The sequence below is a fragment of the Telmatherina bonti genome (assembly GCF_933228915.1).
Source record: "Telmatherina bonti genome assembly, chromosome: 7".
NCBI classification, from domain to species: domain Eukaryota; kingdom Metazoa; phylum Chordata; class Actinopteri; order Atheriniformes; family Telmatherinidae; genus Telmatherina; species Telmatherina bonti.
Window position 1 is genome coordinate 23,770,792 of NC_136625.1, and position 13,799 is coordinate 23,784,590.

At 38.2% G+C, this 13,799-nt stretch overlaps 1 protein-coding gene across 1 annotated transcript in view; it reads left to right on the forward strand.

Annotated features, from left to right (window-relative positions):
• gpc1b (glypican 1b) overlaps positions 1 to 8,321 on the forward strand; it is a 66,574-nt gene extending 58,253 nt beyond the window's left edge. The window contains exons 6-11 of the mRNA XM_079244052.1: positions 361 to 526; positions 697 to 821; positions 3,139 to 3,264; positions 3,603 to 3,736; positions 4,232 to 4,407; positions 4,863 to 8,321. Coding sequence (XP_079100178.1) covers positions 361 to 526; positions 697 to 821; positions 3,139 to 3,264; positions 3,603 to 3,736; positions 4,232 to 4,407; positions 4,863 to 5,068 — 933 coding nt within the window. The 3' untranslated portion in view covers positions 5,069 to 8,321. The remainder of the gene's footprint in view (positions 1 to 360; positions 527 to 696; positions 822 to 3,138; positions 3,265 to 3,602; positions 3,737 to 4,231; positions 4,408 to 4,862) is intronic.
• The last annotated feature ends 5,478 nt before the right edge of the window (positions 8,322 to 13,799 follow it).

Genomic DNA, 13,799 nt, shown 5'->3' on the forward strand with positions numbered 1-13,799 from the left:
TGTATCAATGTCACGGCCTTTTCATTGCTTGTGAAAGAAACAGCAAATTTTCACTCAGTGGTTTCCAAGGAAACTGTGCTGAAAGAAAGTGTCTTGCAAGCTAAAAAAAAAAAAAAAAAAAGGTCACGATGGGAGGTGACCTCCCACTGTTCTGCAACTGTCATTGTCATGAAAGATGTACATTTTTACATCTAATTAAAACAGAAGTGTTATGTAAAATAGCAGGACTTTTAACAAACATAGACAGAGCCAACTTGTGCTTTTCAAGTTTGCCTTTCAAAGAACTGAAAGCCCATTAAATTAACAGCGTTTTTTTCTTCCAGGTGGTATGTATTTATTTTTGTCTGTGCTCTACCTCAGGTGCCACTGAGCCAGGAGTGCATGCGAGCCATTATGAAGATGACGTACTGCCCGTACTGCCGTGGCATGCCCTCTGCTAGACCTTGTTCCAACTACTGCAGCAACGTCATGAAGGGCTGTCTAGCCAACCAAGCTGACCTCAACACTGAATGGAGGCATCTAGCAGGTGGGGAGCGCGCACATACATTCACACAGTTTAGCTGTAGACTTGTTAAAAGCTGAAACCTGATGCATGATGTTGATGAAGGTTTGTCGCATTGATCTACCTCTACAGGGATGCACTCAATGTGAAACATTTCACAATTCTTTCTCCACTGATTGTTTCTGTCTTTGTAGAAACAATGTCGACTTTGGCAGAACGACGCTTGAAGGAAGTGGACAAAGTGATCCTCTCCCTTCCGAACCACATATCAGAAGCCATGCTTACCATGGTGGAGAACCTGGACACAATAAACAGCAAGGTCAGATTATGTGTTTGTAGACAAAAGGGATTTAAACAATGGCATGAATTATTGCAACACTTCTAACTACACATTAAAATGATTATAGCATTATCACAGGATATATTAGTTAGCTGATACATGTTGTCACATAAAACAAAACCCACTAAAACCAACATTTGTTGTGTTTTTCATAATAGTTGAGGACGTAGGCAGATGTACAATAATATGGTCAATATTTTACATATGTACCATATTAAATTATATTTAGCATTTTATTTTGAGGGCACTACTATAACGTCTTATAAGTATATAAGTATTTTTTTTTTCCAGAAACAGTTTTTGCTTCAGGCTTTTTTCTTCTAAATATGGTTTATCTCTTTAAGATGGTACCCCTGAAAGGCTCAGTCTGCTCTGATTTGTCAAATCATGATGAACTGCATAATAGGTGTTCATTTGTTCTTTTAGGAACTCTCATGCAACTGTGTGCAAAAACTGTGACAATTTGATGAAAAGACAAACTCTGTGTGTCTTAGAAACTAACACTGAAAGGAAACTAAGTAGTCAAATTAATGGCAATCTTTATAAAGTAGATCTTACACATTTTGCATAGATGTTACAGTCGTAAGAAAAAAAAACTGCCCAAGGTGGGTTTGGGGCACCCATTCACACACAAACCACATCTCTAGTGTGACATAAATGTATTTTTGATTCCAAATATATTGAATAAATCAGAGGAAAACTGGCAAGCATTCATTCATAAATAGCTTATTTCAAATAGCCCTGGAAACCTACTTTCTTGATCTGCTTTAACTCAAAGGGAGGTGGTCCTAGACCCACAATTGCTTCAAAACATTACTTTTTTATTGAACTTTTTTAACTGGAAAGATTTTTTTCTTTGTTCTTGTTAGTCCTTTGAATTATTGATGTGTAGTAGGTAGGTTTGTTAAGTAAATGAATAACACTGAATCACATTTTATCAATATTGCACTTTTCATACCAAAGAGCGGTACAAAGTTCTTGACGCAATAACAGAAGTTTTTGTTATTAAAGTTACATACTTTTGTACACTATTTCCTACCCAGTAGTTTAAGACATTTATTAAATGATAATATTTTTAAAGTATTTATTTAGAGAATTTATGATCAGACAAATCTTTTCAAAGCGACCCGGTTTCAAATGTTGACTGAAGGTTAATGAGTCACACAGCTTTCAAGGATTTCCAAGCATTGGTTATACTTTATGAAGGAATGAAGAACTGCTTTTAAAATCACCCTTTCACCTTGATTTGTTTAAACAATTAAAATCTATTCTTCTGCTATATAGAAGGCCATTGCAATGCTTCACATACCTGCTTTCCAATGAGGGATGGGAGTCGTGTCAGAGCCAGTAGGCCAAGCTTTACTTCACTGTTTAATGGGGCTTGGGCAACAGTTTTATATGATCCTTAATAGTGACTGGCAGCAGTGAAAAACGTACTGACCTATTTGGTGAAGGTGGAAAACGGCGTAAATGACAAGAGGAAAGACAAAGCTTCCTCTGTGCAGGTTTCCTAAAGAGCCTGGCTGGCTTGAGGTGAGCCGTAGCCTGGCGGACTGCCTCTGACCCGGTTCAGTGTGGTAAACACACACAGCTTCAGTTTCTGATCCTCATCTTTTATGGAAAGAGCTGTGATGATTGCACAGATGTCAACTGATGCTCACAGATTATCCCCCGCTTCCATAATCTGTTCATGTTAAAAGCCGTAGGTTGTGTGAGACGCTTTCCTGATAAAACCGTAGACAAACAGTTTTACAGACACATAAACTACCATTGGTTTAGGAAAATATATATATAAAAAAAAAACTTCACAATCTATTTGAACCACATCACCACCAGTTACGGGTACGCAAAGAGACAGTACAGACTTAACAATGGAGGATTTTATAGTTATGTGTAAATGTTTAAAGATTTGTTGCTTCTCTGAGCCGGGCAGTTTTGATGACAGATTGACCGTCGTTTCAGAGTTTTCCCTGTGCATCATTTATAAACTGCACAGTCCACAGTGACAAGTAGTACTCCTTTGAGTTGTGAATCAGTCTTGTAATGCATTGCTTGGAGTTACTTTCTGGGTCATAAAAAAATGACCATTACCATGTGTTTTGGTTCACAACAGCAGAAATTCCTTTTCACGTATAAGCTTAGAATTTCTTTGGTCTCATATTTACAATGTAACCCAACAAGTACAAAGATTTTGTACTTTCATAACACATCCAAAATTTGATAAACCTGACACCCATTCATGTGTTTTTCCCCTCACTTTCCTATCTTGTCTTTTCTTTCATTCCTTCTCCCTCAGTTGTTCCAGTCATGTGGCAGTCTTGGAGAAGGAGGGACGACCAGCACAGGGATTGATGAATTGAAAGGAGGAAGAGTTACAGTGGAGGACAAGTTGGAAGACAGCTCAATCAAAATGGCGAAATTGGCTAGTATTTACTCAGTGTTCTGTTTATTACTCTGCTGACCTTCTCCAGCCCATTCAAAGGGATGTTTTTTTTTTTTTGCTTTACAGAGAAGCAATTACTCATCATGGTTAATTAAACCACAATTGCTGTAAATTTCACCTTTGCACAGGCAACAGAAGGGTGATTAAAGGGGAATGACTGTTTGATGGATGAATGAGTCCGTTGACTGAGTACTACAGATGATTTTTGAAGTAGACACAATGTTTTTCTCGCTCTCTTGTTTGAGTGTATTATCTTGCTGCTGTTTTGGAGTAGCGCACAAAAGCTCATGAATGAACTCTTGTCACTTCTGTCCTAGGTTGAAGATGTAGCCATCAGACTGAGAGACATGCGGTCGTACTGGATCTCTCTTCCAAATATTCTCTGTGATGACAGAGTTGCTTCTGGAGCAGGGGCTGAAGACAAGTGTTGGAACGGGATAAGTCGTGCCAGGTAAGCCGAGAAATTCATTCTTAGATAATGTATCGTTCCCTCCCCTCCAGTGTTTTATAGCTTAGCAAATGCAATGAACCCAAAGCAAAACGTTTCCATTTTAGATTTCCTTTTAGTGTTTTGTGTCACTCAGAAAGAGACAAAAGCCAGTTTTCTAATATGATGCCCGAGTTGTAAATACTGGTTGTTTTTATTGTTTGTTTTTAAAGGTGAACCATGATTATGCATTCAGATGCATTTTGTTTCCATGGTGTTCATGAAACAATTGTTGAGATTATACAAAGTAGTAAATTCAAGAAATATAATTATATTGTGACTAAAGTTAAAGCAGATTTATACTCTTTATTCAGCTATGGCATACTCAGCCACAAAAAGTCATCATTTTTTCCCCGTATCATCAAGACAATTCTCTCAGAGTGATAGTTGATCTCCAAAATATATGCAAATGACTCCATTTAGGTGAACCATCTGTTAAAAAGAGCTTATGTGATCCAGGTATCTTCCTGAGGTGATGGGTGATGGCATAGCCAGTCAGATCAACAACCCTGAAGTGGAAGTTGACATCACCAAACCAGACATGACAATACGCCAACAAATAATGCAGCTGAAGATCATGACTAACCGCCTGAAGAATGCTCTCAACGGTCGGGATGTGGACTTCCAGGATACCAGTGAGTACTTTGCAAGGAGTTCTGCTGCCGAAGAGATCAGAACCAAAGCAATTTTTATGCTACCACAAATTACCTACTGTCTGAGATTAGGTTTTTTTTTTGTTTTTTAGTACTTCTAGTAAATTGCTAAAATGTGAATAAAAAAAACCCTATAAGATGCATAATACAGATGCATGAGCACAAAAATGCTCTGAAAGTTAAATTCCAGATAGCAATGCAATGCAAACACAACTGTTTCCATATGACATTGGTTTAATGGACTGCTACAACAAAACGGTGCAACTTCATTGTATTTCCGAGATCTAAAAGTCATCTTTTGTTGCATTTTAATTTAGAAGGTTTCCTATTTCTGAAATGATCTCGATACAATCTGTTTATTCTTACCTATGCATAATAATGATTTGTAAATGATCATGTTGAAAAATGATGCTGATATTCTGACCCTCTGTCTACAGATGATGATGTCAGTGGCTCTGGAAGTGGCAACTGTCCCGATGAAATGTGCTCCCGGGGCCCACGCCTTGTTGCGCCCGTCACTGACCGACCCATATTCTATCTGTACCCTCCAGAAAATGAGAGGGTGAAAGCCTCAGCCCAACAGAACCTGCCATCCATGGCCATCTGTCTGCTTTCGCTGCTCACCCTGCTGCTCGGGCGATAATTGACGAAGAATCTCCTAACTGGGACTGAGTTTAGTACATGGGGGCTGGGGGAGAGTTTTAAAATAGGGGGAGGAGAAGTTGGGTTAAAGTAAATGAGCTTAAAAAAACAACAACAACATAAAAAAAATAACTTGGATGGACTTCCTTTGGCTTCGGATCAGAAAATGGAGTCATGAGAATTCATCTGTGTTTTGTTCTGCTCTCGTCCTTTATTTTTCATTATTCTATGACACCATTAGAGCTGGTCTTGTTTTCATCCTCTAATGTTAAGTTTCTGGTGTTTGGGTTCCCTTTGACATGTTAGACTATATTGTTGACAGTATGTTGGTGTGGACACCACAGAGAGAGGGAGAATGGAGCTTAGGAGTGGCATTCAGATGCATGTCTGAGTTCCACTTATATTCAATAGGGTTACTTATTTATTGATAATTGTCTGTAGACCCCGAATTGGTTTAATCACACTGACATATGTATAGACAAACTTCACAAACCTTAAACTGAGAAAAAAAAAGTAGAGATTACTTTTAAAGGAGGATAATCTGGACAACATGAGCCATCAGCCATTTTAACGCATTAGGCTTTCTCTTAGTGAAGAGGAGAGCACTCCGCGTCAGCACTTTCTGCCATTTCATCATGTAAGCTGTATTAAAAGCCGCGATCACATTCACACACACATAATCGTCCAATATAGGGGTAAGGTGTTGAGTCCACCACTCCATTCATCCATTCATTCATCCTTCCACTCAGCCCGCCATGCTCTCCTACAAAGGCAGACCTCCCTCTCTCTTCAGACTCCGCTTGCAGTGTAGCATCAAGCCGAGATTCTGGTTTAAGAGAAAGCGCATGCTAAGCTGTGAAAGATTTCAGATGAGAGTGTGTGGAACAGAGGTGTTGGTTCAAGATTGCCCAGACAACAAAAGGATGCTTGTAATAGACCAGAAATGTACACAGAAGCAGAAACACTGCTGTCCTGCTGCACTTTGTTTAGTAATCCTTTCATCTTCACGGGAGATCAAACATATAGTACACATATTTTTCTGTTTTCCTTCCAAGAGCCCAGCGTTATTGTTATTGCCATCATAATTTCACTGTCACGGGCTATTTGTGTAATTGCTGTAATGATCAATATCCCAGAAAAGGCCACATCATGCACGTCTTTGAAAATAACTACTATTTCCATGGCGAACAAACCGTGTACATATTTTTGATTGCTTCTTTGTTTTCTAGAAAAGAAAAAAAAAAAAAAAAGCCAGTGCAGCACCAAACTTTTTAGATATGGTCAGGTCATTGTATGCTATGATGTATTCCTTTTCATATCCGTCAGAATATCCATATTTGCCTTTCATTTCTCTTTCATTCGCTATATGAGTGCCTCTTTGTCCCCCCACCCTAATTCCCTCAACCTTTTTCCTTCTCATCAGTTATAATGACCTTTAGAGTTGTTCTTTTTGCTTTTACATGGCAAGGCAACATGACAATGACACAGTGCTTCATTATGTGTCAACCTTCTTGGGAATGTTTTTGGGAACACAGTGTAACGCCTTTCCTGATGAGATGCTTGCTAGGTGAGGAATCACACACTACCCTTTCATTCAAAGAAAACTTAAAGCTCTCATTTTAAGAACGCTGTGTGCCGGATGATGGGAGGATGCTTGCATATGTGTTTTGCGTAACAGATCGTGTGTGAATGTGTGAATTTGTCTATGACCGACAGAGCAGAAGAGGGAAGCACTACAGAGCCTTTATTAATCTTGTTTGGAAGGCACAGCAATGAAATCTATTAAAAAATGGACTGGACTAACGTTGTTTAATAACTATTTAACTGACAGCAGTGGGAGATTAATGTAGCTCATTTTTTCAAAATTAGTATTTCCAACATGCTACTGCAATAACTCCTAGTCTTTGCTGATGTGTATGTGTGCTGTCAGAGTTCTGCATGACAGTGAGATGGAAGGTGAAGGGACTCAAATGGACAAGCTTTTTAATGTGCGTCGTTGCACGCTGGGACAATCCATTAGAATTCTTGTCACGAAAAATAATCCATGTGCACCCAAACAGTTTGTAATACTGCACATTTTTTGGGGGGGGGCTCTGTCAAAGTTTGAGAAATGCATTTGATAAACATCTGGTTCGTTCCTGCTCTGAAAATCAGTGACTTTGTTGTAACGTGTTAGACGACAGGTGTCTTTCATGGTACTCTTTTCTTACATACGCTTTATTAATGAATGACTTGTTGCTGTGTGTTTGTGTGTTGGTGTCTGTCTTTGTGTTAGTCCCTGGTTAAGAAATCTGCCTGTGACTGCCTTTGACACTTTGGGGTAAATTTTGAGATTATAAGAGCAATATTAGCTGTTGTGGTGGGGATATATATATATAGACATATTAAAAACAAATGAAAAAAAGAACAATTAGCAAGCACATTACACAGGTTCTCCTTTTGGGATCTTTTGGGAAAAATCTGAACATGACTGTGAAAGAAGTCCTGAAAAGAATAAGAAATTGCTCCAACTGTGATGGTAACATTCCAGTTCAAAGATGACCCACGACTTTAGAATCACGACTTCAGTTGCAGTGACTGCCTCGCAATGTCATCGGCTGAAATTTGCACAAACCCCGCTCCCCGCCCTCCTCCTTCACTTTTTGATCTCATTAATTTGTTGTTCAAAGTTCCCTCTCTCCCTCCCCGCCCCTTGCAAAACCTGCACTTTTATGAGGCCACTAAATGGCATTGTCTGCACAGACATCACAAGACGGTCGATCGATACGAGAGTCAACACCTTCCAGAAACGACTATTGATTGGGGATGTGTGTGTATGCAGATAGATGTGGCCCGGCAAGCCGACTCCTGTTCGAAGATGGTGAAAAGAGTGTAAACATGAAGCCCCCTCGTTGTGAGAGTAAGCAGGGAAACAGACGGCGCTGATTTCAGATCAGTGCTGATGCCTCAATCCTGCCTTCATTCATAAGAGCAGGCGGCGATAATGCAAAGCTGATTACCTAACATTTATTAACAGCTTTATTCTACACTGAGCGGAGAATGGGAGGCATTTCTGAAAGGTGCCAAGTTATGAGGAAAATAAATACTTTATTTTTTTCTTGTTTTGATTTACTTTTGTTGTATTGTTATCAGAAATCTATGGAGAGTTTGTTCTTACAGTGAAGATAGATGCCAGAAAGAGGTTGAGAAATATCTAAAATGTCTCATTTGGTGTTGTACCTGAGATCTTGTGTCAATTATATACATTGTAAGATTTTCAACATTTCTTGTGTCTTGTTTCTTTATTAGTGTGTTTTCTACATTTTTGTCCCTCAACTAGAATGCTTTGGTGACCTGTCCAGGGTACCCTGCCTCTCGCCCATTGCTGGTATAGGCTCCAGCTTTCCCGCAACCCTGACTTGGACAAAGTGGTTAAGAAAATGGATGAATGAATGTTTTCCTCAAGTTAACAAGGAAAAAATCCAGTTTCTAAACACAGATATGATGTTAGAATGTTTCAAGATGAACAAGCAAGCTTTACACATAGTATCAGTTCCTCATTTAAAGGAAATTGCGTGGTTTCCTTAAGACCACCTGTAGCATCTACTTACATCTTCTCGGAGCGCGGTGAATCACTGCGCTTTGATAAAGCTGATGTGCTTCATGATGTCATAGGAGACAGCTGCTGTCCAGAGTTGCCACAAAGGAAAAAGTGCCACATGTTTAGAGCACACTAAGTGCTTTGTCTTGTTCCTTTGTAGAAAATGAAAGTATAAACCCTCTGGAGATGTTTTTATAAAGCTGTACCACCATGATCCTATGGGAGACCACAAAAGTTACCCTTCACATTTGAAAACATCTGATTTGGACAATGTTTCAAGTATGAAAGGTCTGAGAGCAACGCTGCGATGAAGCTAGAGGCTACAAATTGAACTGATACTAGAAGAATGGGATGACTCGAGACTGAATTGTTAGTGTAAAAAACATCAAATCCAATCCTTGTTATCAAGTATTTTGACTTCCAGAATGATAAATTTGCTAAATGATGTTGTTTTCCTTTCGGCTTTTCTGCCTGAAGGTGTGAACACAGCAAATAACCGGCTTCCAACTTCTAAGCTGGCACAGAAGTCCCATTTGCACTTTTTACACTTTGGCAGAGAACACTTTTGTCCCCCTGCGCTTCAGCGTAGAGGAGCAGGACTGGAAGCGCCAACCTCCATGCCAAAGAACAACCAGCGCTACCACCTGAGCTACATGATAAATTTGCTAATTATTGATATAGTTTCTCATGGGTAAGATAACATGATGCAACATTTCATTCATTCATTGCATGCATCACCATGGGCAAATAACACCCCTTCTGGCAAGTATCACACCTTTTAAACACTTTTTATGGTCATTTTTGAGTGTTTCACTTCATGTTCCATTCCTGCAATTTGTTTATGGATGCAGGCTCATTTTGTTTACATGAGAACTTACACAGTTTTAATCTTTACCACACACACGCATTCTCATTCAGCTTTAAATTGTGTTTAAAGCATGCTATCTTATTTGCTGCACACACCGGTACATAAACACACACAGCTCACTCTCAGCCATTTGGCTTTCAGCGTTTGTCCTTCAGTTCACAACATTTTTATGAGTGACAGAGCAAAACACTTGCAAATAAAATTTCAGTATAACTGCCTTTGCTTTGATTAAAGCCAAGTGTCAGAACTATACTTTTATGTCTTGAACCCCCCCCCCGCTGGCCCCCATTCCACCCCTCAGATTTTATCAACAAGTTTCAACATTAATGTGAATTCACACTATGAGAAAGCTGTTTTATGGTGTTTTTTGACTGGACCTCATCCGGGGATATTTAGCCTTATAGGCTGTACTACTTGACATACTCTTCCATCCTCGTTCTCCTTTTGATCTGCTTTATGACTTAATAAATGCCTCCTAGACTCCCTTTTTCCCACCTCCTTTTTCAGGCTGACACCAAACTCACTGAATTGTTATATAATTTGTGCTTCAGTTCTTAAGTATATATGAGATCAAGGGCTTCACTTCATTCCTCCTGTCAGATGGATAAATATAAAATGAGTCAAACTACAAAACCTTATTTTATATACACAACAGCCACTGCATATTCAGTGCAAATGCACACAGCGCCACCCAGTGGACAAAGGGCTTTGTTACAAGAACAACCTTCAACATGCAAGCTATCTTCAGATGCTGAGCAATGGCACACTTGTGTCAAACATTCTCAGGTAAGTGCAAGAATTAGCTCCTAAAAAGAAAAGTAAGTCTCAGTTTCAAGTTATTCAGAATATTTGTCATTGTTCAAAAGAAAGTATAACAGAATTTGTCATAAAAGAGTTTTTGGAGCTTCAAAACATATTCAGTCATGCCACATTCATGTTTAACTCATAAGAGTGTATTTTTCCTTTATTTCTGAAAAGGAAACATAAACCAAACTTCAAGGCGTCTTCCACCTTTATGTACCAAAAGAGGATTTGAGGACAAGCACAATTTGATAATCCGTGTGATAATAGATGATTAAATCTAAAATTTAGTCAGTACTTAGTGTGGATTAAATTGACTTAATAAGAAACAAAATTATTGATAGATCAATCATCTTCAGGATGTAAATATCACTGTTGACAATTTTGCATATCAGTGTTTCATTCCTGGTGAGCAGAGTTAACATGAAAAACTGTGAAAAAAGTGTTTCAAGATTATTTTAAGTTCTGGAGAATCGCCATTTTCCAAAGTGTTAAATATATGGAAATGATGAGGATGCAGTGCCTAGCTCTGATGCTCTGCATCAGCACAGCTGTTGAATATTTCATTTAGAAGTGAACTGGTTCAAAACATATGTTTAATAGATGGTGGTAAGATTAACCACAGATGTGTAAGGGTGTATGTGTATGTACAGTGCTGCAAACATTTATTTGCTCCTGATTTTTTACTTTTTTTGAAGATAGTAGTCAGATCATCACACAATTTTTTATTAGACATACATAACCTGAGTAAATACACAATGCAGTTTTTAATAGTGTTTTTATTCATGAAGTGAGGAAAAAAAACTCTCCAAGCTTTCTGAACCTTTGTGAAAAAGTATTGGCCTCCTGAGCTTAATAACTGGTTGTTTCTCCCGCTTCAGCAATAACTGCAACCAAGCAATGAGTCTTTCAGATCGCTATGGAGGAATTTTGGCTCACTCTTCTCCTCCAAACTATTTTCATTCAGCCACATTAGAGGGTTTTCAAGCATGAACGGCCTGTTTAAGGTCACACCACAGCATTTCAGTTGGACACGAGTCTGTGCTTTGACTCGGCCACTACAAAACCTTAAAGGTGGAGTATGTAAGATTTTTAATATTTTCAAAATAAATTAATTAATAAAATAACTACAATCATAATTAGATAGTTTTTTGAACATGTACATTCCAGTCTGTCCACATTTGATGCGTTATTAAATTACAAGTTTAATTAATGACAAATGACAAAAAGCACTTTTTTTTTTTTTAAATTGGTAGGCAAACATTTAAGAAGGGTCTTTATCATTAATTAAACTTGTAATTTAATAACACATCAAATATGGACAGACTGGAACCTTCATGTTTAAAAAAAAAACTATCTAATTATGATTGTAGTTATTTCTTTAGTTAATTTATTTTGAAAATATTGAAAATCTGACATACTCCACCTTTAATGTTGTTTTGTGGAACCCATTTAGTGGTGGACTTGCTGGTGTGTTCAGGTTGTTGTCTTTTTGCATAACCCAAGTGCATTTGAGGTTGAGATCACAATCTGAAGGCCGAACATTGTCTTTAGACAGTGGAATTAGTTGTTCCATCAATCCCAGCAAGCCGTCCAGGTCCTGAAGCAGCAAAGCAGCCCCAGACCATCACACTGCCGCCTTCATGTTTCACTGTTGGTATGATGTTCTTTTCTTTTATCATTGCTATTCTTTTCACACCAGATGTAACGGGATGCACACCTTCCAAAAGTTCAACTTTGGTCTTTTCAGTGCGAAGAATGTTTTTCTAAAAGATTGTCAAGATGTTTCGTGGCCAATGTGAGACAAGCCTTTGTGTTTATTTGGTCTGAGGTTGTTTTCACCTTGGAACTCCTAACGCCATTTTTGCCCGGTCTCTTTCTTTGTGTTGAATTGTGAACAATGAGGTAAGTGAGGCCTTCAGTTCTTTAGACGGTGTTCTGAGTTCTTTTTTGTCCTCCTGAATGAGGCATCATGCTCTCGAAGTAATTTTGCAAGGCCGGCTGCTCCTACAAAGGTTTGCCACACTTTCCAGTTTTCTCCATTTGTGGGTAATAGCTCTGACTGTTGTTTTCTGTTGTCCTAAAACCTTGGAAATAGCTTTGTAACCCTTTCCAGACTAACAGGTTTCAATCACTTTGTTTCTTGTTCTTAAATATCTTTGGATCGCAGAATGATGTGTTTCTTTTCTTGATCCCATAGCCTACGTCCATTTCTCAGACAGCTTCTATATAAGTGATTTCTTAATTTAACAAGTCTGGCAGTAATCAGTCCTGGATGTGGTCAGTGAAATTGAACACAGATTTTTTTTAAAAATGTGGTTAATCAGAATTAACTCATAACTTTACATGGGTTGGGGGGATTCCTCACATAGGGTCATGTAGGTTTGGAAAGCTTTTTTTTCCTTAGCAAATGAAATCACCAAATTTCCGTACATAACTCCGCCCACAACTTCAACTCTACCACAAAATGTATATCTCAAACAGGAGTAGTGTGCATGGAATTTTCTGGTACAAAAGATGGGTTTTCACTGGGTGAACGGTTATTTTAAAGTCTGTTACAGTTTTGACACAATCCCAGGTTAGGTTTTTATTAAAACAAAACTAAACAAAACAAAAAAAAATCAGAAATCACCAGAACAGAGCTTCAAGTACTTTATCTTAAAGGTCCAATTCATATGAGAATTGCCGCATAAACGAAACCTCAACCTGGGAGAATATTGCATATTTTTACTGAAATGAGTACCAAATTAGACAGAGTTTAGCAAACTATCCTGGTGTGAATGTACACTTAGAAAAAGAAGACACACAACAAAGAAGAAAATTTGCTCATCTCTTCGTTACTGCAGGAAAACTTTGGTTTCTAGAACACAACAGCTCAATATGGAGCTGCACCAAATCTTAGTGTCTTTCTGATTTCAATCAAAAAATCTGTAGATGAACATGGTAATTTATTTAGATTAGTAAATAGGCTGTTCACACCATCCAAGAGTTTTTAATGTAAACCAAAATCCACAATAATAATCATTCTGAGTGGAGCAGTAAATGAATGAGTATAGAAATAGGTCTCACATACCAAAACATTTATTTAAATAGCACTTTAAAAATGCAAATTGTGGTTGAGCAAAGTGCTGCACAAGTAGGGCACAGGACAGAAATGATTATTATAAATTCAAAACACAAAAGAGAACAATACAATAAGATTAAAATAAAAACTATGTCACACTCACACTGCGTTAAAGTGTGTTTTCAAAGAAGATTTAAAAGTATCCGCTGAGGGAGCTTGTCTTACATGTCAAGGATGTTCATTCCAGAGTTTTGGGGCCATAACAGAATAAAGTTCAGTCGCTTCTCAATTTCTTTTGCGATGTTGGAACCACCAGCAACATCTGCTCAGATGACCAGTGGGAACAAGAAGTGGTGTAGGGGTACAGCAAGACCTTTTAGAGACCTGAAAACAGATAAAGAAGCTTAAATTTGATCCTA